Below are 27700 nucleotides of genomic sequence, written 5' to 3'. Positions count from 1 at the left end.
ATCCTACTGGCAAGCTATGAGGGACAGTATACTAACTAGAAGAATTGCTGATTTGTCCCTGGTGCCTAACACAAGCTGGCCTCTGTCTGCACTCAATATCTGGTAAAGGAGAAAGACCCAAGAAATACAGGAAGACTCAAGATAAACTTGCAGAAAGCTTAAGAAAATATACACTAGTCTTTACAGTCACTTTTATAAACACCCTCTGTTTTGCAGTGCTACAAAGTGAAACACAAGTGGTCTTAATGATGTAAGAATAAAGAAATGCACCTCTTATTAAGGAAAAGGAATAGCCCCAAGAATAAACATGCTACAAAGAACGGATGCATCTATTAAGATTCAGAAGGACAACTAAATACGATTACTACTGAATGACTATCGATGCCAACTTTTAGGAGTTGGAAAGTTGTCTTAATAGTCTTTTGTTGGAGACCAGCCTCTAATGTGCATGCACTAATTGGCACAGACACACACATATACCATATACCCAAGCATCGCAGGGGAAACATTTAGAAATGTGTACTGAAATAAAATATACTGATTATTAATAATATGTCAACTGTCTGCAAGTTTTATTTAATCACAAACAGAAAATGCCAAAGCTACATTATTAGCAGTTTAATGTGGGACATCACTGCTTTCTGCTTAATACAGTCTAACACATGAGAAAGGAGTTGTTTTCTAACGGATTGGAAAGTTGAATAATGGCCAGAATAGTTGCACCAACTTCTTGAAGTGTTTGATTGTGCAAATAAATATTGTGATGGATCCACCTTTGCTAAAGTCAAAGTAAAACCAATCTCAGGGGTGTACAGGAGATCTAGATCCCAAACTCAACCTAGAGACTGCAATGAATGCTAAAGTTGCTTAATAACATAACAGCCATTTTATTTCATATATATTAATATTTACCTTGATAATATTCTGAAGGACTCTTTCATTTACAACAGCTTTGTGACAAGCTGTCTTTTGGTACAGGTCTACCACAACTTCTAAAGATCTTTCAGCAAATGGTACATAATTCAATGCTACCCATTCCGCCTAGAAATAAAAGACTGGAATGTCAAATGGACACATGGGTGAAAACAATCCTTGTATTGAACTCATTTTTATGGCATGCAAAATTTTTCAAAAATTCCACAGGGACAAATATGCAATCCAAGTTTTAAAAACCCACCAAAAGCACCAAACCCACGCACTTGCAGCACTGTGACTAGGAGTGGCTGATTTTTATAAGGTAAATTTTAAGTAAGTGAAACTTTGCAATTGATGCAGCGATAACACCAAGAACAATCTTTAATAAGGAATTTTAACTCACCGGTGCAAACAGTTGTATCTATTGTGATTCCATTGTATTGCACGATAAATAGAATAAGAAAAATTAATACATGTATGCATATTACCTATTAAAATTCTGATGACTCATTCTCCTGTTTGAGTATGGTTACTATGAGAATACATTCACATTGGTATCATGCTCCATTTGTAATACAACAGAAGAATAAAGAGCAAAATGGGATATTTAATTAAAAACTGAGCTTAGGTTCATTAAGTCAACTTTGTTAGACTAATGCATATTGACTCTGTTAGGTTAATGTATATTAATTTGGCTGAATGTTCATCAGAAGCATTTATTTTCTGTTTTAGCAGAATGTAAATGTCAAAAAAGTTTTGTTGCTTTAAAAAAGGGAAAGAGCTGGAAATGTGACCCTCCATAAAATATAAGTTCATTGGTTGATTATGCAAGTAATAAAAGTATGTTCATATTCAGGACAAAATTATATTTAAAATAATTCATGCAATGCTAATAAATTCAGGAGCAAATGAATGAAAAAACAGAACATTTAAAACAACATACATCTCACCTGATTGTATTTTGCATTTGCAATATGCTTTGTTTCTAGCTGTCCATACTGTGGCGGTTTACAGGAAAATTCAACAAATGTCAGCAGCTGATCAAAGATAGCAGGGTACATTATCTGCATGCTTTCTGAACCCACACATATGGCCTAAAGAAAAGGTTTTAAAAATATTTTTTGAAATTTAAGCATGCATTTTATTTAATCCCTGTAAAACATATTTTGCTGAACATAGTTTGCTGGAAGTTTACTTTTGGTTGTAATAAATATTATTGAACTTGAGAACATCCTAACACAGGTCTTAGTCAACAAATTGGAATTGCAAGTTTTACAGTGAATCAAAATACAAAATACTTTTCTGATGCCTGAATGAAACATGAAAGAAACCATTAAAATGCATGTGCTGCACTGCAATATATCAGTGCTGCACTGCAATATAGCATCTAGAAGGAGCTATCCACCAATGAATTCGACCAGAGAGTGAATCAACCAAGAAGTGGAAGAGACCTTTGGATCCTATCCTATCCAGTGGTTTGGATTTAACTCAGCATTTCCTATACTTCTAATCACAAATTTTATGATTTCAGACATATTTCTTTAATGTTCTTTAGCAATGCCTTTCTCCTGCTTCAGGAAGGCTACACAGAAACATTTAAATGAAGATCAAAGGAATGCAAGGAAGAAGGAATAATTTCAGTAGAATTCTGACATTATGAAAGCTCATGTTTAGGATAAACAAATGGCTTATTTGAGCAGAAACACACAGGAATGCATTCCTGCTAGCTTGGTGTCAGGGGGTGTGGCTTAATATGCATATGCGTTCCTGCTGGGCTTTTTCCTGGATACACATATTTATCAAATACTGTGAAGCTTTATAATGATCGCTGATAAGCTTTTAGCTAAGTACATTACAATCAGTTTCACAAGACAAAGTCACCTAAGAATGACTTCTATATGTTTACTGAATAGTTCTAGAAATCACTAGAAATCACTAAAAAGCCCAAATTGGCTAATACAGAGCTGGGTATAATTTTGGGTATAATATTATAGTAGAAAATACAGATCAACTGGCTGGGTCAACCAGGGTGGTGTCAATTAATAACCTTTATTAATATTAATAACCTTTAAGGCAAAGTTCCAGTTGCATGGTACAAGCGGAACTCATCCTCCCTCCCCAATCATTACCATTAACGTTTGGAAGGAAAAGAGATGAGGTGGCAGTGGTTTCAGTTGGGGTAACTATGTAAGGTCCTGACCTAGATTGCCCAGGCAAGCTTGATCTCATAAGATCTCAGCTGTTACGCAGAGTTGACACTGGATAGTATATGAAGAAGAAGAGAAGATATTGGATTTATACCCTGCCCTTCACTTGGAGTCTCAGAGTGGTTTCCCTTCCCCTCCCCACAACAGACACCCTGTGAGGTAGGTGGGTCTGAGAGAGCTCTGAGAGAACTGCTCTTGAGAGAACAGCTCTTTTTAGAACTGTGATTTATTCAAGGTCACATCAAGCAGATGCATGTGGAGAAGTAGGAATGAAACCTGATTCTACCAGATTGGAGTACATGCTCCTAACCGCTACACCAAACTGGAAGGCCAACAAGGAATACCAGGATTGTGATGCAAAGGCAGGCAATGGCAAGCTACTTCTGAACATCTCTTGCCTTGAAAATCCTTACCATAAGTTAGCTATGACTTGACGACAAAAAACAAAACAAAAACAACCTGTATATGGGACAAGGGTCTGAATCGGAAATTTTAGCTATGTGGCTAAATTGTCTGAATTGGTCTAAATTGGAATTTGTCTGGTTTTTGTTTGGAATTTGTTTGAATTGGAATTGGTCTGAATTGGAAATTTTAGCCATATGGCTAAAATTTAATATTAAAAGGTCAATTTTAAAAAATTAGCATGAAAAGATCATCACAGATCACACATGAACTCATAAAAGCTGCTATACGCTTAGTCAGACTATTGGTCTATGAAGGTAAAACTTGTCTAAGGAGTTGCGCTTTCCAGTGTCTCAGGCAGAGGTCGAGAACATCACTAACTATTAGATTCTTCTAAGTGGAGATACCATGGATTGAACTTCGGGCATTCTATATGCAAACTAGAAGATCTACCACTGAGCTATGGTGCCTCCCCAGAACCTCTCATCCATTTTTATTTTGAATAGCTGTTTTGCACTTATCAGACAGCAATTCCTAAAGATACAAGATCAGATGAGAATTCACAATGTGTACTCACGATACCTACTCAACACAATGTGTATTCACAATACCTACTCAACACAATGTGTATATTCACAATACCTACTCAACAGGGACAGAATTGCCATTATACCCTACTGTGCTGATGCAACACAGTATTATATGACATTAAAATTTTCAGAGTGGAACAATGCCAACAGCTCTGCTATATCAATAGCACAATGAGTGCAATTGACACAAGTAGATAGACATGAGTGCACAGCAGGGGAACAAAAAACTTTGTCAGAATTTTAGGCTTGCTCAGAGGTCAATGTCACCCTTAATGATGGTAGAATGGTATGAAAAAATTCTAACTCCCACTAAAAACAAGGGATTGCCCACAATGATTTAGGAAAATGAAAGCAACAACACTTTAATTTGGTAGTGACTGGCATCTTCCACCCATAGGCTGCCAACTACAGCATTTCCTTTTTAACACACAAAACTTACAATACTCTACATTTAAATTTTACAATTTCATAATACATTTAATTTAAATACTTTACCCATCATGTAATCTGCAGATACATATCATTTGAACAGACAGCAATAGGTAGGAACTGTCTTGAACTAACAGAACAAACAACCCAAACGGGAAAATTCTTATACCATGGTCCCTATAGATGTCTAGCATCTTATAACATCCTAGAACACAGGAAAAGAGCAACATAAAGACACTCCACATCTTGCTTTCAGATCCAGAGCACAGGTGTCAAAAGGCCAGGGGGAGAAACAACCTTGATCAGACTCAGAGTTTGTTGTAGAAAGAAAATGCTAACTAAAATGGACTGGCTGGGTTGAATGAATTGTATGAAAAGAATGAACAGTAATAGAAAAGAGCTAAAATAGACAGAATGAAAAGCCAGGTTTCCAGGTAGCCTTTACAAAAAGGTTCACCCCAAGGCCAAACATCATTATTAGCTAAGATCATTTCAGATTCTGGCCACATAAAGAGAATGGTCTGTGTTTGTAACAGAAAGATAAATGTTACAGAGAAGACTTAAAAGGATTTTAAGACAATACCTAACACATTAACTGAACAGGACAAAATAAAGAAAAGATGGGACAATATTATGAAGAACTATATGGAAGAGATGAAAGGCTAACAGAATATTTGTTTCACTTACCATGAAGCTCCCTTTCTTGGTGGTCCAGGAGTGGGACATTCCTGACTTCCGGGATAAGGCTCCTCCTCTCTGAAGGCAGGATCAGTCAACTGATTGATCCTGGAGAGGAAGGCCTTGTCCTGGTTATCCTCAGTCTGTTTCCAAGCCTTACTCCCCCACAGAATGAAAGAAAGCTCCCTTCCATTTTCTTCAGGTTTAAACGTCAGAACCGATTAAGGAATGTTAAAATCAGACTCTAATAAGAACAAAACCAACTGAACTCCTGGGCTATTTACCGCTGGAGTGATGGTCTGTAACCCTCCCTAAACCACCCATGGAGGCAAGTGTCACTGCTATCAAACAGTCACCCCAGGATCCTGGAAAACACCTCCAAGAAATCTTGGGTGAGTAGGAATGCCCCACTCCTGGATTACTGAGAAAGGAAACTTTACAGCAAGTGTAATGTTTGGTGAAAGAATGCACTGATTTTCTGGTGGCTGCTTTACAGATAGTCTCTAAAGATGGGAAGGACTTGTAGGTTGCTGATGTCACTGCCTCCCTTAGGAAGTGAGCCATGATGCCTGAGATTGTTCTAACTCCTGGACCTTGTATGCTAGAATTATGCATCCCTGAATCCCTGCATAAAGTGGCCTTGGACACTTTCTGACCTAAGGATGACTTTCTAAATGACACAAACAGAGAATCAGTCTCACATAACTGTTTGGTCCTATCTAGGTAGAAGCTCAGAGTCCTGGGTAAATAAAGATGGTGCCATTCCCTTTCCCTCTCATTCTTAGGGTTAGGGCAGAAGGAGGGCAGTTGTTCCTCTGTCCTATGGAAGGATGGATTAACCTGGATTGAGTCACAGGACCCCCCTGTCACTGTGGAAGATGAAGAGCTTCTTATCCACTGACAGCGTCCTTAATTTTTTTTTTTTAATTTTAAATGTTTTATTGAGGGAAAAAATTATAATACAATAGACAACTGGTAACCAATAGTTTGTAACCAGTGATATGAGAAAAGAAATAATCTGTCACATATTTGAATACTATATGTACTACATTACAAAAGGCTTAGTCAACAAATGCTTACTTACATTGTATAACAAGGTTGTAAAAGTTAGTCACAATAACATTACTGTATATGGGCGAAAAGAGAGCAATATCTTTCTACTGAAGTTAAAAGAAGATCAAATGGTTGCAATAAGGGTTCTGTCAAGCCAAAGTGATCCCCGCCAGGAAAATAGTCTTGAAAGCCAACTCCTTAATGGGACAGGAGGCCATGGGCTCAAAGAGTTCCTTGGTGCTCTCAGCACAAGGTTAAGGTTCAAGGTGGGGAACCTATGAACCTGTGGTTGATTTATCAATTAAATCCCCCTTTAAACATGTGGATATTGAGCTAAGGTTTTTCCCTTCTTAGAGCCCCTAGTTGCTGAAGTGATTGTAACCTACTGTCTAAGGGTGCTTTCCCCTTTATCCAACCTGCCCCGCAGCTGAAGACAAGAGTTCCACTCCTCTGTCTAGGCACCAGGTCCTGAAGATCTGCCAAGTGTTATTATGCACCCTCTTAGTCGAGCCCTTCTTAGAAGCTAGCATGGTTTTAACTGCTCCTTCTGCACAATCCAGCTCTAATACTTGTTCATGTTCAGCCTCCAGGCTGTGAGGCTTAACAAGGCTGGATGGGGGTATGTTATCATCCCCAGCGTTAGCAGGTTCTCCTTCAATGGAAGACAGTCCCTTTCAATCTTGAAACCATGCCCTTCATGGCCAGAAGGCTGCTGTAAGGATTGTGTCTGCCTGTTGTTCTGTGACCTTTTGTATGACTCTGTGTAACAGCTGGACTGGAGGAAAGGTGACAGAAGCTGCCGAGGTCACTCATAGCTCAGAGAATCCACTCCAATGGCTAAAGGGTTTCTTTTTCTTGAGATGACCTCAGAACTTGGCAGTTTAGCTTGTTTGCAAAGAGGCCCACCTCCACCATCCCAAACTGCGGACAGATCTGTTTGAAAATGTCCTTGTTCAGCATTCACTCCGACTGATCCAATGTCTTCTTACTCAGCCAGTCCAACAGGGAATACTTCTGGCCCACTACATAAACTGCCTTCAAGGACTTGAGGTGACTCTCTGCCCACTGAATCATTGTGGATGCTTCTTCATGTAGGAACCTGAAGGTTCCCCCTTGCCTGTTGGCATAGGCCTTGGCTGGAATGTGGTCTGTCTGGACTAACACATGGCAATCTGTAAGGAGATTCTGAATTTCCACTAACCCCAGCCTGGTGGCTCTGGGTTCTCGGAAGTTCATGCTGTTTGTCATCTCTTGACACCAGGTGCCCTGTGTATTCCTTCTTTGAGCTCCCCATCCTAGTAGGCTTGCATCCATGGTCATCATTATCCTTTTTGGCCCTCTGTTTGGATCCGGCCACCAAATGATCTCCTGCTGGAGAGTTGTTGGCAACTTAACTACTTCATGCCCCTTGATTGCTATCACTTCTTGGTATGGAAGCAGGAACATCTGAAGTAGTTGTGCATGGAATCTGGAACACTGCAGCACTTCCTGACAGGATACCATAACCTCCAATAGTTGTATTAGAGCAGAGTTGTCAAACATGTGGCCTGCAGACTGGCTCTGGCTCCTGCAGGGCTCAAATCTGATTCACAAGCAATTGGCTGTCTCCTGCTTTCTTCCCCACTGCTGCTGCATTGCAGCTCACTTTTATGTAGCTTCCTCTCCTGCTTCCTTAAGACTTAATCTCTCTCTCTCTCTCTCCTCCCACCCACCCACGCACCCACATCCCTCCCTTAGTTGCTGCTTCCTGCTAGCACAGGAGAGATACAAACCCAAACCTTGCTTCCCTCCATTGGCAGAACTCTCCTCCTTTGGGAGGAAGAGAAGGAGCAGAAAAGGGCAAGAGAAAGCAATGTTCATGGCTCCTTTAAGACCAGCAAAGTTTTAAAAGCTTTCGAGTGCACAGACACACACCTTCTTCGGGGCGGAGTTTGGGGAGGGAGGATTCTTCTAACAAGCACAATTTACATTGAGAATGTTATGCTCTCTTTTCTTTGAGACTTGATTTCTCACTCACACACACGTGTACATGAAATAGCCAAGTTCATTTTTCTGGCCACTATGATATTTGTAACCATAGTTTTAATTGGTAACAATGTTTCTAAATTTTAACTATCTTTTGTATTTTATGGGTAATTTTTATTCTGTATAATTTGGTATTCCTCTTATCCTGTATAACATTTCTTTTATGCCAATAAAGGCTGATTATTATTATTATTATTATTATTATTATTATTATTATTATTATTATTATTATTATTATGTGTTAAAGAAAAGGGGCACACTGGGATATGGGGGAAAGGAGAATTAAAAGGAAATTATTTTGGCTTATTCTGAAAATATTTTGTTAAAGATTAGATTTTTCTGCTTTTATTTTCTTTTTAAAAAGACACTGGTTAGGAATTAGAACACTTGGATTGGATTCCATTGTTTAATCGCTGGAAATAGATGGTTAATCATGGCTGTTGTGCAAAAAAAAGCACAACAGGAACTTATTTGCATATAAGGCCACACCACCTGATGCCAAGCCAGCCAGAATTACATTCCTGTGCTCAAAAAAAGCCCTGGTAGGTAGAGTATCAGAGGGTTGCCAGTTCTGGGTTGGGAAATCCCTGGATTTTTTTTTGGGGGGGGGGATGGAGACTGGGGAAGGCAGGACTTATGCTGGGGAGCTACTTAGGGGTACAGTGCCACAGAGTCCACCCTCTAAAGCAGCCATTTTCTCCAGGGGAACGGATCTTGGTTGTCTGGAGATCAGTTATGATTCTTTTGAGATCTCCAGGACCCACCTGAAGGCTGGAAACCCTCAATCTACTCTGTGTCCCAGATAAAGGTAAAGGTAGTCTTCTGTGCAAGCACCAGTTGTTTCCTACTCTGGGGTGATGTCACATCACGATGTTTTCATAGCGGACTTTTTACGGGGTGGTTTGCCATTGCTGTCCCCAGTCATCTACACTTTATTTCCAGTAAGCTGGGTACTCATTTTACCAACCTTGGAAGGCTGGAAGGCTGAGTCAACCTTGAGCTGGCTACCTGAACCCAGCTTCTGCCGGGATTGAACTCAGATCGTGAGCAGAGCTTGGACTGCAGTACTGCAGCATACCACTCTGTGCCACGGGGCTCCTTGAGTCCCAGGTAGCAAGGCAATAAAGGTAAATCAATTAAAAGCAAGGGCAACAGGTTTTCTATTCTAAACAGAAGGACTGAAGGGCTCTGGAGTCACTTCTCTATGGAAATAGATTCAGGTGAGTAGCTGTGTTGATCGGAAGCAGCAGATCAAATTTAGAGTCCAGGGGCACCTTTAAGACTAGCAAAGCTTAATTCTGGGTATATGCTCTCGTTTGCAGGCATACTTCTTCAGATACACGCAAAAGCTTACATCCAGAATTAAACTTCATTGGTTTTAAAGGTGCCCCTGGACTCATACTTTGATCTCTATCTCTATGGTCGTTCAAAGGAGGGGAGAGTGAAAGGCAGTGAGCCCAATGTTTCAAGGGGGAGGGTGGAAATCTGCTAATTCATCTAACACTTTTATCTTTAGAGGCTTTAAGCCTATGCAGGCTTTGCTTCTATCTCAACTGCAAAGAGGTGCTGTGAGGGTAGAGTTGCCACCTCCAGGTAGCACCATGAGATCTGCTATTACATGTTGATCTCTGGACAGCCAAGAGAAAATGGCTGTTTTGGAGGGTGGGCTCTATGGCACTGTATTCAGCTTAGGTTGTGCCCCTCCCCTGCCCAGGCTCCCCCCCCCCCAAAAAAAATCTCCAGGTATTTCCCAACCCAGGGCTTGCAATGGTAATGCAGAAGGAGGAAAAGTAGAGATGCCAACCTCCAGGTGGGATCTGGGGGTCCCCCAGAATTACTGCTCCTCTCCAGACTGTAGAAATCAGCTCCCTTGAAGACAATGGTTGCTTTGGAGGGCAGACTGTATGGCATTGTGCTCCACTGAAGTCCCTGTCCTCCCCTAGCTCAGCCCCCTAGAGGGGAAGAAAGATGACCTGGAAAGGAGGGGAGAAAGACTATTGAGAAAGAGGAAGGGGGAAGAAAGATGACCTGGAATGGGGGGGGAGATGACCTGAAAAGAGGGAGAGGAAGGAAGATGACCTGGAAAGAAGGGGGGGAATGGATACAAAGAAAGAGGGAAAAGGAACCCAAGGGAAAGGAAGGAAGGAAGGCCTTACCATCACACAGCATGGCTGGGCCCTCTGACTCCAGCAAGTGACCTGAGTACTAGGAGGCCTCCATGTGAACACCGCTCAGTCCCCCAAGCACAACAGGTGACCTCAGTGCTGGGAGGGTGCTGCAGGAGCACAGCTCAGCCCCCTGAAAACAGCCAGCGACCCAGGTGCCAGAAAGCTGCTGTGCAAATATGGTTCAGGCCCCCGAGTGCAGCCAGTGACCCGGGCACCAGGAGGCCACCGCGCAAGCATGGCTTGGCCCCCTTGAGCACAGCACGAGACCTGGGCACTGGGAGGCTGCTGGGCAAGCATGGCTCGACTCCCTGAGTGCAGCCAGCAACCATGGCACCAGGAGGCTGCCACACTTGCATGGCTCAGTGACCTTGGTGCTGGGAGGCCTCTGCGAAAGTGTGGTTCGCCCCCCCAAATGCAGCCTGCCACCGAGGTGCTTGGAGGAGCCAGAACACTGCCAATGCCAGCTGGAACGGTGTTCCAGTCTGTTCTGCCTCAAAAAAAAAGTCCTGTGGCTAAGTATTTAAAAATACATCTATGGCTCCATCTATTCTAGTTCAATCTATTCTAGTTCATCTATTCTAGTCTCCCCTCCCACCTCACTGGTTGCTTTTCTTCACTCCCCCTTTGCTTTTAAAACTGTTTCATTATTATCGCGAACACTGAGTGGACTTTGCCCAGTCTGAAATCAAAACATTAACTGACTTGGAAAGACCTCCCCCTCTCAATTTTTTACAGATTGAAAAAAAAAGAAACAAACCTAAAAGCACAGCTTGTAATTTTTATTAGTGGAAAGGAGCAGAAGTCCATTAGCACCTAACAAAATTTGTGACAGGGCACGAGCTTTCATGAGTCACTGCTCAGTTCTTCAGATACAGCTAGAATGTGAGTCCACTGGTCTTTATAACTTGGAAATGGAGTTATTTCAAATGCCAAATGTCAATAGAAGGTGTTGGTAATGAGAAAGGAAACCCAGGTCTCAATTCAGTCCTGGAGGATGCATTGTCTTGAGCTTCATTATCAGTTGCAATTCAGCAGTCTCTTTTCTAATCTCCATTTGAAATTCCTCATAGGTCAGCAACTGAATGTCCTGAAAGATTAAATGTTCTCACTGTTTTTGAATGTTGTGGCTTCTATTGTCAGACCTATACCATTTCTTTTTTCCATCTCCTGGACTGAATTGAGACCTAAGTTTCCTATCTCATTACCAATGCTGGTATCTCCATGCCTACTACCCCTCTGCATATCATATCTAATCCAATCAAGCCTGTTATTGTCATTCACCTGCAGTTGCTATTTGACATCTGAAATCACTTTTATAAAGTTTACATCTCCAGTACCTTGTATTACATTTTATAGCATGCATTGCCTGGCTGGACTAAGTGACATTTATGTCAGATCTGGCCCTAGTAACAAATGAGTTCAACATCTCTGTGCTACAGTCATCGCCTTCACCATCTAGTTCCTTGGAACCTCCTTTACCATGATGCAGATCTTTTGTTGTCTGTCCTGTGAAAGAAAGACTGTGCTCTGGACCATGTCTATCTCCACCCAGATGCATTATCGGGAGGTGGGAGTTGGAGAACACATTTAACTTTAGAGGGGGAGGGGGAGAGACAGACAGACAAAGAATAAATGAGGGAAGGAGGAGGGAGAGTTGGAAAGAAAACAACTTTAACTTTAAATGCATTCTCCAAGCCCCCCATACCGGCTGGCTTGGTGAAGGGATTTAGAGAAAAATGCCTTCTCCAAGTTGGCTGACAGGGCAGTTGGGGCTTCAAGAGCTGCATAATATGTGTGAAAGAGCCACATGTGGCTCCCACACCACAGTTTGGCCACCCTTGCTCTGTTGCAACAATGGGGCCTTGAAGGGGATGTTGTCCAGATATGGAAAAAGAATCACTCCCTGCAGTCTCAGGTGAGCTATCAGGGCTACCAGGATCTTTGTAAATACCATGGGTGATGATTTCAGACTGAAAGGTAGAGCTCGATATTGGAAGTGTCTTCCATTGTAAGCAAAGTGCAGGAACTTGTGATGTTGGGAGAGAAACCTTTGATGGGACTGTACCCAACAGAGGGATTGTTCTTTCCAACCCTTCTGGAAATTCAGGGTCAGGCTCCTACTCTCTTTGGCCTTATGAGAGATCTCCAACGCCCTTAAGACCTTTGGGAGTATTCTATTCTATAGTCCCTGAGGAAAGAGTCTGTTTTGAATTGTGGCAAGCACTTCCTCTTCCTCATTTACTAAGGAGGAATCTGATGGATCGGAGTCCTCTGACTGGATACTAAGCAAAGGGCTACACTTCCTACCCCCCCCCCCCCCCGTTTTCCCTTTTTGGATTGTGTCTGTGTGGGGAAGCACTATGTCTTTCCCCCTTCTTATGGACAGATTCTGTGAGAGACTGACTTCTAGACAGGCCAGCACCTGTGAAGTCCTGTCTCTGTCCCTGCAGGAACTCCTTGAATTCTTTCCTCATTTCTGTCTTCAGCCATTCCACAAGATTTGTCTTGGTGTTGTCACCAGACAAATCTGCACCTTGAAACTTCTCCCCTTCTTTGGCCTGCTGAGAAATCGGGGAGGCAGCAGAGGCAGGAGGAAAGGGCAGGTCCAGGGTGCAGATTGTGCTTTCAGATGGTTGAGAGGTAGAAAGTCCAACTCTCACAGATATTCCCGCTGAATTTTCTGCGCCCAAAGTCAAAAAGAGAGTGAAAAAGAAAAGACGAAGTGAGCCCTCTACAGAAGAGCAATGGAGAAGATCAACCAAGGCTTCCCTCGCCTAGGCCTATTTCCCCAGACCACTGAGCCTACCTGAGCTCACAGACTACTATGGAAATAGACTTTTTGTTTGCCTTCCCCATGGCTCCCAGTCTCCTTAGGAATGCCTTACCATGATTCAGCCAGGATACTTTCTATGGAGCTGCTCTATGCTTCCTGCAGCCTGCTGCTGAGTAGAGCCTGCTCCCTCTGAGCCCGGGGAAATGCGCAGTGATTGCTGGTACTTAGGTCTGGGTTGCCACGGACTCAACCTCACCCCAGAGGGCATCAGAGAGATGGGGGGGGGGGGTTTCTTGGGTTGGAAACCACATAGAGAGTCCATGTTGGGGCCATATACCCAGGAAAACGTAGGGGCATTGGCTCTTGTTTTCACTACCACTCCAATGTGGCTTGGAAGTGGGGCCTAGAGCCCTTCCCTGCCCGGCAAGTCTCTTCCCAAAGGAAGCCAGAAAGAATAACAACAAATGAATGTAAGAAAACTCCAGGATCCTGCTCAGAAGGCAGGGCCAGAAAGTCTAGGGATCATTAGGACAAGTCCCTCCCCTCTGTGATCAATTAGTCAACTGATCTTGCCTTTGGAGAGGGGGAGCCTTATCCCGGAAGTCAGGAATGCCCTACTCTCAGGACTACAGAAGAAAAGATTCTCTCAAAAAAGAAACTTTTGAAGGGGTGTTTTCGCACTTACCTTTTACTGGCGCGACCATCCTCCTCACGCCGGCGGATCTGCAGGGATTTCGCACCAGAAGCGCCGGCGCAGCCAAAAGAGTCGGCAACTTCCGTCGCGGAGCCAGCTCAAACGGAAACCGCCAAGAAGCAGGAAAACGTTTGAGCTGGCTCCGCGACGGAAGTTGCCGGCTCTTTTGGCTGCGCCGGCGCTTCTGGTGCGAAATCCCTGCAGATCCGCCGGCGTGAGGAGGATGGTCGCGCCAGTAAAAGGTAAGTGCGAAAATGCCCAAGAAGAACCTACAGTTTTAGAAAGTGGCGTGAAAGCTGCACTAATTGGGAGAAACAAATCACCAGAAGTGGTTGGGGAATCAATACAGCTATTCCAAGCCACAGAAACAGTGTCCATCAAAACAAGAAAATGCCAACAAATACAGAAAACACAATAATGGCCCACAGACTGGAAACACTCAATCTACATTTCAAATCTGAAAAAAAGACATCAAAGACTGCAGCAGCTATCAGACCATCATTTTAATTTCTTGTGTGAGCAAAGTGATATTTAAAGACTATTGCCATTTTTGGAATGAGAAATGCTAGATGTTCAAGCTGGATTTAGAAAAGGAAGAGCACTAGAGAGCATATCGCAGATTTACATTAGTTACTGCCCAAAGTTGGAGGTGCATGTGCGAACTGCCACACATGGGTACCCAGGTTTTTTTTTTTGCAGAAAAAGCTCAGCAGGAACTCATTTGCATATTAGGCCACACTCCCTGGAGTCATCATTGGTCTACACAGGGCTTTTTTTGTAGAAAAAGCCTAGCAGGAAATCTGCATATTAGGTCACACCTCCTGATGCCAAGTCAACCAGAACTGCGTTCCTTGCATTCCTGCTCAAAAAAAGCCCTGTTTTCTTGGGTTAACATACCACGTGTAACAAATATTCCCATTTATTTATTTAAAGTGCTTTCCTCCTCATTATTCTCTACAAGTGGCCTTAAGGTAGCTTGATGTCTACTAATATTTAGTGGATTAACATAACAGATGGCTTCAAAAGTTGCTGTTAAGAGAATATTTAAATTGTATTATTACCTTTTGTAAGACATCTAAAGCTGTAAGAACCGCTTCTTGTAAACTTGTTAGAACTGCCTCAGTGTATGATGGCAAGATGAAGGGGGATGCATCTGAACTGATTGGAACAGACACTGCACCATGTAGAATGACACCCAGTTTTTGGAGATCATCCATACTGAAACCAGTTTTGATGTGTTGATAAAGGGCTGGAAATATCTGAATTAAAGCTGTAAGAAAAGGCTGGCTGGGAATAAAAGTCATTTTATCACAAGAAACTGGAGGCTTTGTACTTTCTGAACCAATCCTAAACCATGTGTTCCAGGCAGCCCACCAAAGATTCAAGTCTTCAATTTCATCTGTTACCACTGGAGGCTCAGTTGCATTATACCTTCCAATTCTTTCTCCTACAGAATCAGTTCTCATGAAAGATCTTCCAAGGCCAGTGGCAGTCACAGTTCCTATGAGCACAGGCACAGGCACATTAATAGCAGGTGGTGTGTCAGGTTTCTCAGTTTCCCTGATAGGGGACACAATTTGTAAGATTTCCTGAAAGCTTTTCAAAGCAGCTAGGGAAACTTCATTGTTTTTGCTCAATGCAGCTGACTGAATGTGATCAAGAAGAACATCCCACGCTTGAGAAAAATCTCCTAGTGGGTAAAGAAGAAAGATCAGTCAAGGAAATGTTCATTTTTGCACCATACATGTGTTTTCTTTATGTAGTGATAATACTGGCATACTAATAATGATACATCAGAATAAACAGCTAAACAACAGGAGAAATGAGAGGGCAGAAGTGCTGTAAAGTATGTATACAGCTCAACACACTCATGGTTACAAAATAATATTCATATAGTTAATAAATTCTGATTTCTGTCAACCTCTGTGTTTTATCGTTTTAAGAATCTCCCCTACCAGATTGCATTGTATTTGCCCTTCTATAAGCCCACGCTGCGATAAAAAATGTGGCCAAATGGTAGATTATCTTCACTGCTTTTTACAAAGGTTCTCATATTAGATTAAGAATCACATATTCCAAATAAAAAAAATTTTCCTGGCATTTACCCTGAAAATGTTTTTTATTAGAATTTGGACTTGATAGTATAGCAAATAAATCACAAGCTAAATTAATTTCAATAATGTTGTGTATAGTGAGAATCACAGAATGTGCAAACTGGAAAAATGAGTTACCTTTAAATATTCAATTGTGGTATACTCAAATATGGTAATATTTTGTATTGTCTGAAAGAACAGCGAACTTGGCAACCCCCTTTTCAGAAAGAAAGTGTCATAATTTTGTTAGAGTCTGGTATCGTATGCTACAGTTTCTGTCTGAAAAAGATATTCTACCTTCTGAATTCTGGTATAGAAATATGCTTCTATTTTAAATGGTGAAAACTATGTTTATAGGTAATTGAAAATGGCAAAATTACAAAATTTGTGATCTTGGGATCTTATGATTCTGAATATATATTGAATCAGGTTTTTAGTATTCACTGCATTATTTTTTATCTATCTGATTTGTTGTGGTTTATGTTTTTTTGAGTTTTTTGCTTTTATAATATGTAAAATGTTTTTTATTTAAAAAGTTTTAAGAATCTAACCAATTATTTTAATACTAAACATATGCATGATTACCTAGAGATTGCAACAGGTATCTCCTTGTGTTGAATATTCTAGCTACTCCAGCCAATGTTAATACCCATGTCTCAGCCCACTGTTTCTCTGCTGTATCTCTTGAATGATGAATGAGGATATTGCCACCACCAGACTCAATCTTCTCTTTGTCAGCAGTTGTAGAAGACTCCCGCACTCGATCCAGCAAATGAAAGAGAACCTATACAATTAAACAAAACAACACTTTTTCATTCTAGACATGCACTACAATTGAAAGTTTAAATACAAACATTTAAAATATTGCTCAATTTACCCCTCATTTTATTGATGAATATATCTAATTTTTATTTTATTTTATGATGACTTGGGCTGTGGAAGAGTCCATTTTACCAGCACTTGGATGAGACACCTCCAAAGAGTACCAGGACCAGGACACAGAGGCAGGCAATAGAGTTAACCAGGGCTTTTTTAGTAGAAAAAGCCCAGCAGGAACTCACTACATATTAGGCCACACCCCCTGATGTCACCATTGTTGCACACAGTGCTTTTTTGTATAGAAAAAGCCCAGCATGAACTCATTTGCATATTAGGCCACACACCCCTGATGCCAAGCCAGTAGGAACTGCATTCCTGCTTTTTAATAAAAGAGAGAGAGCCTTGGAGCTACTTCTCTGACAGTTCAAGTTCCAGTACCTGTGACTTCCAGGCACATGCACACACACAAAATACACACACGCATCTGACTTTCACTCTTACAGCTTATGTAAGAACTTTGGTTGGCAAACTGGGTACAACTTCACAAAATTAACAAAAGTTTATTAATATAGTGCAATACAGGGGATGACCCAAATAATACATTCAAGTTCCAACTGATTTGGATTAATTCATTTTCCACATTGCATAAATGGCCCCCAAAGTCCAGCAAAATTCAATATTTTCTTTGTGTTAGAAATCAGTTTAGATTACTTACAAATCCAAAATGATAACCAGTTTAAAGAAAGAACATTCTATTTGGGTGCAGTGCAAAGCATAAGAACAGTTATCTGTAGCACCATTTTTGTTCACACTTTCTATACAATAAACTCTGACTTCTAAAGAAAGCTATTATAGATTTAAAAACAGCTTGCCTTTGCACTAGCGTGAACTGTTGCATTTTTGAGAGAACTCTGATGGCAATCATGTTTATATATTTTCTTGCGGTCTGCTAGAATTATTATTTAATTGGGTATGACCGAGTCTTCTATATCTGGAAGGCCAAAGTGATCAGACCTTTTAACCCATATGAAAGCAACGACTGATCCCATTTCTAGAAAGCCATGCTCAAAGAAACAGCACCAAACCCAAACATCAAAAGGAAGAAAAATCTATGACAGTCATTTATATTAGACTGCCTATACCACCATCAGGTACGAAATCTGAATTTCACAAAGTGCTCTGTGTCAGTAGGATTGCCATTTCGAAATTCAAAAGAAAAGTACCCTCTGCAGCTGATGGCAGAGATGTATCCAAGTATATTCTATGACATCACAGAGAATGCTTCAGTAAATGTACCCATTTATCAGCTTTAGTAAGATTTCCCAGAGGTGTGTTCCAGCATCTGCAGTGACCTTGCTGAGAATGCTGAAGTACACCTTTAAAAATAGCCTCTGTCCTAGCTTGGATGTATGAGAAACAGAATTTCATTAACATTAGTAAAGAGAAGGAAAAAAGATGGATTTTGGTGACATGGAGGGAGAAAGTGAACAGTGGGAGAGTTGAAAAGGAGAGAGAACCACATATAAGTCAGATAATTAAGAGCTGGCCCCATGTCTTGTGTTCGAGACCACTGAGTCCCATAACAGAAGCCAAACAACTTGGACATTTATGTGTACCACAAAACAGGGTCATTTATCATTGCAGTAAATTATATATGCAGTTAACCTAACTTCAATAGGAAAACATTTTTTTAAAGAAGGTTAAAACATGCTGTTAGAACAACCTCATTATAATATAGGCTTTTGATTTCATACCTTCCATATAACAGTGTGCCAAGTTGAATGTTGCAGTAAAGTCCCATGGGCACCAACTGTAGAGAACAATGTCTGCCCAGCACTCTTTCTAACTGCGGGCCGTGGATCTACACAGAGTTCCCCCAGCTTGGCATAGAGACACAGCCAGAGGCAATCGAATGGTGGTGCTGGATGGAAAGGACGGTTCAGTGTAACCCCCTTTTCTTCTGCTTGCTTCTGTAGCACTGCTTCCTCTTTGTTCAGCTCCTTTTCAATGGTTTCGCCTCGTTGGAAAAAGTAGTCTGAAATATTCCACTACAAACCAAAAAAGCTCTTTTTGTAAATGATTTTTAGAGCTAAAAACAGCTTTCATGTTATAGTGCCTTCTCTGATGTAGTGCATCCCCCTAAAAGTATGTCAGGTACTGTCCTTGAGCTCTTCTACCAATAAAGTTCACAATTCTATTCAGAAAAGAGTTGTGTGTGTGTTTTGCATATTAAGACATATTAAGGGAGAAGAGAGTTGAGGCTTTTTTTCAGTGAGTATTTGATTGTTGCCGATTTTAGTCTACCATGACTGATCCCAGGTTTTAATCCCAAGTTTCAATGTTTTGATTGATAGATTGATTGATTCATTCGCTTTAGATTTATATGCTGCCCATTCCTCAAGCGGACTCTGGGCAACTAACAATCATGGTAAAACTTTTGACATATAAGCTGCCTCAACTCTTTTATTGCATTTCACTTATAATATAACAAAGAAGCAACGATCTTATATAAACAAAGCACTTTTCAGAGCTGACTACTGTGTGCACATGTTTATTAGATGATTCTCCTTGATCAAAAACATAATACTACTAAGAGCACTATTGTGTATTCATATTCCTATATAAGCAACAGAATCTCTGCAAGTAAACCTGGGCTAGAATTTGAATTCAATTGTATACATAATTTGATAAAATAGAATAGGGTAAAATAATGTTTTAATGGTACTTTTCAGATTCTTGTTTTATTCTGTATAGGTATCTGAAAGCAGGAGTACAGTCAACAGTAAGCTAAGTTTAATTAAATCACATTGAATTCATTGGTACCTAACATTAAACTTTGTAATTATGGTCAAAGTTTTCAAAAAAGAGTTAGTGCTATGTAATGTGCTATTATTCTCTCACTTTGTAATCCCTTTGCTTTGTCCCACCATATATATGAAGTAATGATTGATTTTCTCTATTACAAAAAATGCTCTGAATACTAAAACAGCTTCAAATTACTATAGAATCAGTAAATGAAAGTAAGAACATCAAACATTAGGAAGTAAAAATATTATAGTGATTAAACTCAGCACTCACCAAGAGACCAATTGATGTTAAACTAATATTTAGTTCTTGATTATGAAGCCCAAAACTGCCAGCAACGTCCACAACAATCTGCAGGCAAGTACATGGCATTGTTGGCAGAAAATCAGTCACAACCAATTGAAGGCACTGGAATGCAGTCCGTATTAAAGACTCTCTATCAAAAAATGAAAGTATTTGGTTTCTAACTCTGTAAAGTGACTATGAATTATAATACCAAACACACTTGTGTCCAAGTCAGAATACAAAGAAAGTACATAGCAGTCAAACTATGTTGAAGTTCTGTGCTACAACAATATTTCTTTAATAGTTAATGGTAAGTAAATGCAGTGTTAAGAGTAATAATAAAAATCAGAATGCAATGTTGATTTTTAAAAAAACTGCTACATTTTTTATTAATAAAAACAATATGAAACACTCCCACAAACATAAGTGATGAAGGCAAGAGTCTAGCAAGACTCTGACCTTAATTTTGACAACTCACCCTTGATCATTTCTAATTGCGCCCATGACTCCAAGCACCAGTGGCCAGCCAGGCCCTAGACTGTCACCCTGACTTTGCAAAATCTGTAACACACATTCCAGCTGCTTGAGTCTAATATCTGGATGATTGATGTTTGATAGTTCTTTCAGTGGGTTTAGCAACAGTAACTGAAGCCTCTGGAAACAAAATCACAAATAACACATCAAGGCAGCAAAGGCTAAAGCATCCTGATGCAAGACACTATCAATCACAAACTCACTGCAGAAGTAGTGACCTAATAAATTATACCAGTGTCTGGCAGAAGGAAAAGAACAGAAGATGGCAAACTAAAATTCTACTGGCAGCCCCAAGGTGGAGTATGGCAGAGAAATGCTGACAACTTAACTATTAAGTAATCTTCTCCTCCCAATGTATTTTGGTCAGAAGCTATCTCTTCATATTACCACTACCACCAACTTTGAAACTCTGAACACTTCTTTCATGCTAGCATAGTTGAACTCCTTGCTGTCATAAAATCAGAAGCAACAGAGGATTTGGGGAAGGGGTACCTAATTGCTAGCCAACACAATGTTTTCTCCTGCCACTGTGCTGTGAGTTCTACAATGAAGCTGACAGAAAAGTAAATGGATAATACTAATAACAATACCCCTAAGTAGGATAACTGTTCTGGTTCTCCTGCTTGTCAGTCTTGGGGCTGAACAATTACTCTACATTAAGTTCACAAATTACCATAATTGTCATTTTACTATACAAAGAAAAGCTGATCAAACGTGCAGCAATGGAGTAAGTGCACTTTCCTGCATCTGTAAAACAGGAGCTGTGATTTACTGCACAAACAATTTTAAAATGGCCACCATGTATGTATTAGCTCTCCTAAAAGTTGACAATGGTTGGTCAGCACTGGGCCATCTCTTTCTAGCTATCAGGCCATAATACACTAATGTAAAACATTTAAGCACTATGGGTGAAGTAACATTACATCCTACCACATGTCCCAGAGCCTGTTGCCAGTCATGTGACTGAAAGTCTCACATGTAACTTTATGTTTTGTTGTTATGGGAGTAAGCCTAGGAGATCACAGAACTCACGCCTGCTCTTGCCAGGGGCAGACAGGCCATTTAACTTACAGGGAAATTTCCCAATGGGCCACTACCCCAGCAACCTTGCTAATGCCTCAGGGGCCATTTTTCTCAGACCTTTCACTGGTAATTTATGTCAACTCAACCATTGTCTCCTCTTGCAATGCTGCCATTTTGTAGGATGAGGCAAGAGTGAGCAAATGCCCATTGTTGGCATTACTGAGCTCAGTGGCCCCTAAAGGGCAGGCTTGTAGTACCACACAGGCCAGTCAGCTGGGTTTGCTCCAGTCTGCTCTTGGCCCCTGTGTATGGCTTACAAATAGACTGCTTCTCTTTTGCAGAAAACCATAAGCTTTTATGAAATGTCTGAATCTCCCCTCCAAAGTTTAGAGCAGTGGCTAAGTGTGAGGACTCTTATCTAGCTAAACTGGGTTTCATTCCCCACTCCTCCACATGCACCTGCTGATGTGACCTTGATTCAGTCACAAGTTCTTGCAAAGCTGTTCCTCTCAAGAGCAGTTCTGTTCAGGGTGTCAAACTCATTTATTATGAGGGCCAGATCTGACATAAATGAGACCTTCTTGGGCCGGGCCATATCGGGACAAGCTGTGTGGGTACCTAGTTAAGATTAGGTAGCACAGATATAAACTTTATAAAGGACACAGACAAACACAATTAAAGATTTTTTTAAAAAAACTAACATGCTTAAAACATTAGCACTCATTGGTCTTAAAGATGCTTTCTTTGTATCTCTCCCATGTGATCCAGGGAACTGGACAAAGGAAGCTCTGGCTCTTTCCTTCCTTTGCCAGGGGGCAAGAAGGGGGAGGAGCCTCAGCCAATAGAAGGAAGAGAAACTAGGCTGAGTAGCTCTGTTGTGCAATTGAGAGAGCCTGGCAAAGCAATCTCTCCCTCCCCCCTTCCTCCCCAAGGGAGGAGCCTCAGCCAATGGAGAAAACAGAGACTTTGCTCTGTAGCTTCTGTTCAATTAAGCAAGTCTTGCAAATCAAACTGTTATGCAGAAAAAAACAAGAGAGAGGGAGAAGGAAGCAGATGACAGCCAGTTGTTCGAGGGCCTGATTGGAGCCCTATGAGGGCCTGATTTGGCCCCCAGGCCGAATGTTTGACACCAGGCCACATGTTTGACACCCCTGTGTTAGAGCTCTCTCAGCTTCACCTACCTGTTGTGGGAGGGGAAGGGAAAGGAGATTGTAAGGCGCTCTGAGACTCCTTTGGGTAAAGAAGGGCAGGGTATAAATCCCATCTCTTTCTTCTTCAAACCACAGTTTAAAAATAGAAAACCAAAACGGTGGCCTGGATTACCCTTTCCCATCACAACAAACCATAGTTTGCTGTATTGCTTGTTCATAAAATTTTCCATTTTACATAGTCGACATAAGGTAAATGTGCTTTGTCATAATATTTCTTGTAGACTGTACTCAGTCCAATCAGCAGGCAATCTCTGACGTATTCCATAAGCACAACAGTTATCTACGTACACACTACGTATCCTTCCATGGACAGAAATGTACAAAATTACCATGTATTAATTAATAACCGTCAGTATCTATTACGCAATCACTGATACCTGTAAGTGATTTCTAGAACAAGGTGATTAATTTCCCCCCCCCTCAAAAAAAAGTTATTTTACCTGGTTTTGAGACAGTGGAGGATCATGATTAAAACTCAGTCCTGCTTTAATGAGAGAAGTTAAAGCCTCTGCTCCCCATTCTCGCATCCGTGCATTTGGATGCTGGCAAACCTAAAAACACAATATAGCTTCCTTTAAATACTCAGTCAAGCTAGAATGAAAATTGGTTAAATAACTAACACCCAATCTAAGGGATCTTTTGAAATACAAATAATACTAATAGCCACAAACTAATACTGTGACAATATACACACAGTAGGTGTCCTTTGCTTAAGATCCAGGAAAGCAACAGCCTGTCAATACTAAATGGATCGATGGCATGACTGAGCTTTACATGTACTTTTATATTCACAACAACTTCTATGGTAGTTTTCAGCATACAAAATGCTTTAAAATTCCTATTTCACATTGCCTTAAAAATAAGAAATACAAAAGTACAGGAGAGGTTCCTTCTAACCAAAGTGACTGGTTCAAAAGTACCAGCTTGAGCTATTGTTTCTCTCCGTATATTCTCCAGAGATTTCCCTTTCTATATGTAAAAGGGGATTTACCAGGACTTTATTTCTGCAAAAAGAGGTGCCAGAACTCTCAAGAGAGAAATGAAGGAGAAACATACGGGTGCCCCTCATAAACTTTTAAATATTTTTTTGATAATTTTGTTTCTACAAAGAGGTTCCAGATGAGATGAGTGACAATGTGCACTGCATTCCCACCAGAAAAAAAGCCCAGGGATTTACTGTATTTATATAAGCAAATACTCAGCACATCTCTTTCTATTTCAGCCTTACTCTGCATTAAGTTTTGTAACATGGTCTATCAGTCTAAAACAGTAGAATGAAAAGACTTAGGACAAAGTCAAACAGTAATTAGGAAAACAAACTTGCAGGGCAAGCTTACCTTCTGCATTAAAGAAAGAGAGGAAGCAATAAGGGAGAAGGAAGAAATTAAATTATGAAAACAAGGACAGATGAGGCAGTAAGTACTAATATACCATCACTTAAGGCTTGTAGAATAGGCAGTTTTGATGCATACTTTCAACATCTCCAAATACACAAGCTGGATCAGAAGTAAGCAGCATCAAGTTCAATGGGAGTCATTCCAAAGCAAATATGCATAGAACTGCAGCCTTTATAACACTCAGAGATACTGTAAAGCAGTGGTCCTCAACCTTCTTGGCACCAAGGACCGGCCCCAGGGCCAGCTGGCCCACTGCGGCTCCAGGGCCAGCAGGGTGGGGGCACCGAATTTGGCCTTACTACCCCACCCCTCGCGGTGCCACGAAGCTCCCCCCCTGCAGCACCTCCTCCTCCTCCCTCTGTTTTCACAATGTTAAAGGGGAAAGGGGAAGGGGCACTTTCTGGGCTCAGGAAGTGGGAATAAGGCAAGGGCACTGCGGCTTTTTCAGCAGTTGACTGACTGCTGCTGCTGCGGTTTCCCTACCAATCAGCTGATCGGCGGGGGAGGGGGGGTCGACCTTTACAGAGCCCAGAAGGTGTTTCATGGCCCCTTCCCCAGCCTTAACATTGCGAAAACCGAGGGAGGAGTAGGAGGCTCTGCGGGGGAAGGGGGGCGGCAAGACTGTGTGGCACCGTGGGGGGGGGGGGGGCGGCAAGGCTTGGCGGCTTGGTTACTAAAAGGCCACGGCCCGGTACCAGTCCGCAGCCTGGGGGGTTGAGGACCCCTGCTGTAAAGTACAAGTTTAGACTAAACATCTCTCTCAAAATACTTAATAACTTATCAGGTCTCTAACCCTAAATCACTTTTAAGTTATACCAATTCTATTAAATATGAAGGCATTTCTTTTAATTCCTTGAAAAGGTGTAAGGGCTATATGTTAAAAAGGCAAATAAATACTTCTCAAAATATTTTTTAATGTGCAGAATAACCACATTTGACTAACGTGGACTTGTCTGTTCTGAAATACTGGTACAGAAAAACTGATACCTGTACTTGGCAACCCAAACCCTTATCTGTATACAGTGATCTTTGTAATAAAAATATTTTTAAAGTAAAAGAAAAAAGAATAGGAAAGAAAACATTACCCAGGTCCTCAAACATTACCTGTAACTGATGGTTTTCAAGTGGCCATCTGTGCATTCACACTGTTGCTATTGATGGTGCCTGCGCTGACTCCAGCTGTGACTTTAAAAGCTCCAAGAAAGGATTTTTGCACCCACCCACTGGGCATGCTCAGGAACTCCACTGCACATGTCCAGAGGAGGGTACTAGGGTCCCGCCAGTTCCTTCTGACCACTGTGCAGCCCAGAAAAGATGTGCAACTAGGTCAACAGCAGAAATGAAAGATGAGTGGGTAGTGTGAATGCACAGATGACTGCTCAAAGATAATCAGTCACAGGTAAGCAATCTGTTTTATCTTCTTCATGGTCTCTGTGCTTCACAGTGTTGGGAGAGTAGCAAGTTGAGTTCTACTTGGAAGTGGCTGCTGGCAGGAGTTAGTTGCAGCTGGATTATAGAAATGTCCACCTGACGATAGCTCAATCATGTTACTGGATATCCAGAGCATCATGTTTCACAAAGGTGTGCTGTGTGGTCCAGGTGATCGCCTTGCAGATTTCATGCAGGCGAATGCCCCTTAGGAAGGCAGTAGGGGTTGCCAGTGGTCTGGTGGAGTGAGCCTTTAGCAGGCCTGATAGTGGTCTCTTGGCTTGAAGGTAATAGTTTATTGTCTCAACCACTCACTGGGAAAGTCTATGAAAGGACAATTTGAAACCTTGATGGTGGTCTGCGTAAGTGATGAAAAGGTGAGGTGATTTCCAGAAGGCTTGTGTTCTATGGAGACAGAACAGTAAAACCCTTTGAACCTCTAAAGAGTTCACTGTTCTTCATCAGTGGTTGGGTTTGGAAAAAAAGCTGGGAGAGTCACTTAGGACTGGAGGTGAAATTTCAAGACCACCTTGGAGAGGAAGGTAATGTTGGGAGTTAGCAACACCCTGTCTGCTGAGAACCGTAGATATGGTGGGTCAGCTCAGAGAGCTATAAGTTCACTGGCCCTTTTTGCAGAGGTTATGGCTTCCAGGAGGTCTGTTTTACAGGATAGGAGGCAGAGATCGAATTTCACCAGTGGTTTGAAGGGTTTCCTTGTGAGTATGTTGAGGACCACAGGTAGATCCCATGCAGGAATGGGTTGCCTCACAGGTGGGCGCATGCAGAAAAGTCGTTTAAGAAATCTTTTGCTGTCAGGAATACTGAGAAACCATGTATTTGATTGTGATGAGCTGAAATTGCTGCTAAGTAGGCTCGCTGTGAGGAATGGCTCATACCTTTGTCTAATAAGGAGAGAAGGAGGGAGAACGTCTGGGAGAGAAACCCAGTGAGGAGTTACGTTCAAACCAGATAGGAACAACTGGAATTTTCTCTACTTGTAGTCATAAGACCATCTAGTAGAGCAGGGGTGGTCAACGGTAGCTCTCCAGATTTTTTTTGCCTACAACTCCTATCAGCCCCAGCCAGCATGGCCACCCCTGTAGTAGAGGACTTCCTGCTGTTCTCCATGATTTCACAAACATGCAGCGTGAAAACATCTAGGGAATCATCCAGACTGTCAGTTTTAGGTTTGGGACATCGTGGTACAGAACTGATCTGCCATGGTTGAGAAGGAGATCTGGAGCTGGAGGATATTGATGATATTGTCCCCAACTGATGTGCAGGAGGAGCGGGAACCATGGCTGGTGAGGCCACCAGGGGGCCACCAGCATGCATCTTGGGTTGTCTCACTATATCTTTTTGAGGACCTGGGCAATGAGCAAAATCAGGGGAAAGAGGTATAAAAACAACCACAACCATTGAAGGAGGAGGCTGTTCCCCAGGGATAATGGATCTCTGCCACCTCGGGAGCAGAACTGTGGACATTTCCTGTTCTGATTGTGAAGACGTCCACCATTGAAAGTCCCCACTTGTGGAAGATCAGTGTCAGGTAGAAATCATTGAGTTCCCACTTGTGGACTATCCCCCCACCCCCAACTCAGGAAGTCTGCCTGGGAGTTGAGATCCCCCAGAAGGTGTGTGGTCACTTAAGTGATGCCATGGCCATTACACCACTCCCAGAAAGTATGGCTAGGTGGCGAAGAGTCTTGGAGACCGTACCACTCTGTTAATATAGCTAAGGGTAGTGGTACTGTCCATCAGAACTGCCACAACCTTGCTTTCCACCAAGGGAAGGAAAGAGTGGAGGGCAAATTGAATCATAAGTAGTTCAAGAAAGGTGATGTGGGAGTTCCAGTGTTGGGGATCCCATGCCATGCTCACAGATATCCCACTGAGGTGTGCGCTCCAGCCCCAGAGAGATGCATCCATAGTGAGAGTTTCTGAGATTGAAAGGAGTCCCTTCCAAGAGGTGGTGGTCTTGGTCCCACCAGGTGCGGGATGGAAGGATGTGGTCTGGTGGGTCTAAGGTTATGTGATGAGAGTGCTTAATTGGACTGAAGCTTGTCAGGCCTCATCTGTAGTTTGGCGAACTGGACAACTGTGATGGTGGCTGTCGTGAGGCCCAGCAGATGTTGTATGTTGTAGGCTGAGGCCAAGTGAGCTGATATGAT

At 41.7% G+C, this 27700-nt stretch overlaps 1 protein-coding gene across 2 annotated transcripts in view; it reads right to left on the bottom strand.

Annotated features, from left to right (window-relative positions):
• Positions 1 to 27700, bottom strand: part of MON2 (MON2 homolog, regulator of endosome-to-Golgi trafficking) — a 131345-nt gene that overhangs the window by 10009 nt on the left and 93636 nt on the right. The window contains exons 21-29 of one of the 2 annotated variants that reach the window (XM_060244981.1): positions 23145 to 23255; positions 20415 to 20590; positions 19925 to 20087; positions 18601 to 18894; positions 16613 to 16811; positions 14996 to 15624; positions 1866 to 2009; positions 1319 to 1336; positions 913 to 1041 (exon numbers count right to left, since the gene is read on the bottom strand). In XM_060244981.1, the coding sequence (XP_060100964.1) occupies positions 913 to 1041; positions 1319 to 1336; positions 1866 to 2009; positions 14996 to 15624; positions 16613 to 16811; positions 18601 to 18894; positions 19925 to 20087; positions 20415 to 20590; positions 23145 to 23255 (1863 nt within the window). The remainder of the gene's footprint in view (positions 1 to 912; positions 1042 to 1318; positions 1337 to 1865; positions 2010 to 14995; positions 15625 to 16612; positions 16812 to 18600; positions 18895 to 19924; positions 20088 to 20414; positions 20591 to 23144; positions 23256 to 27700) is intronic. The other variant, XM_060244982.1, reaches the window with a different exon arrangement.

Source organism: Heteronotia binoei, chromosome 8 (genome assembly GCF_032191835.1).
Source record: "Heteronotia binoei isolate CCM8104 ecotype False Entrance Well chromosome 8, APGP_CSIRO_Hbin_v1, whole genome shotgun sequence".
Lineage (NCBI taxonomy): Eukaryota > Metazoa > Chordata > Lepidosauria > Squamata > Gekkonidae > Heteronotia > Heteronotia binoei.
Note: the sequence above shows the minus strand (reverse complement) of the source record. Positions and strands in the feature narration are given on the sequence as shown.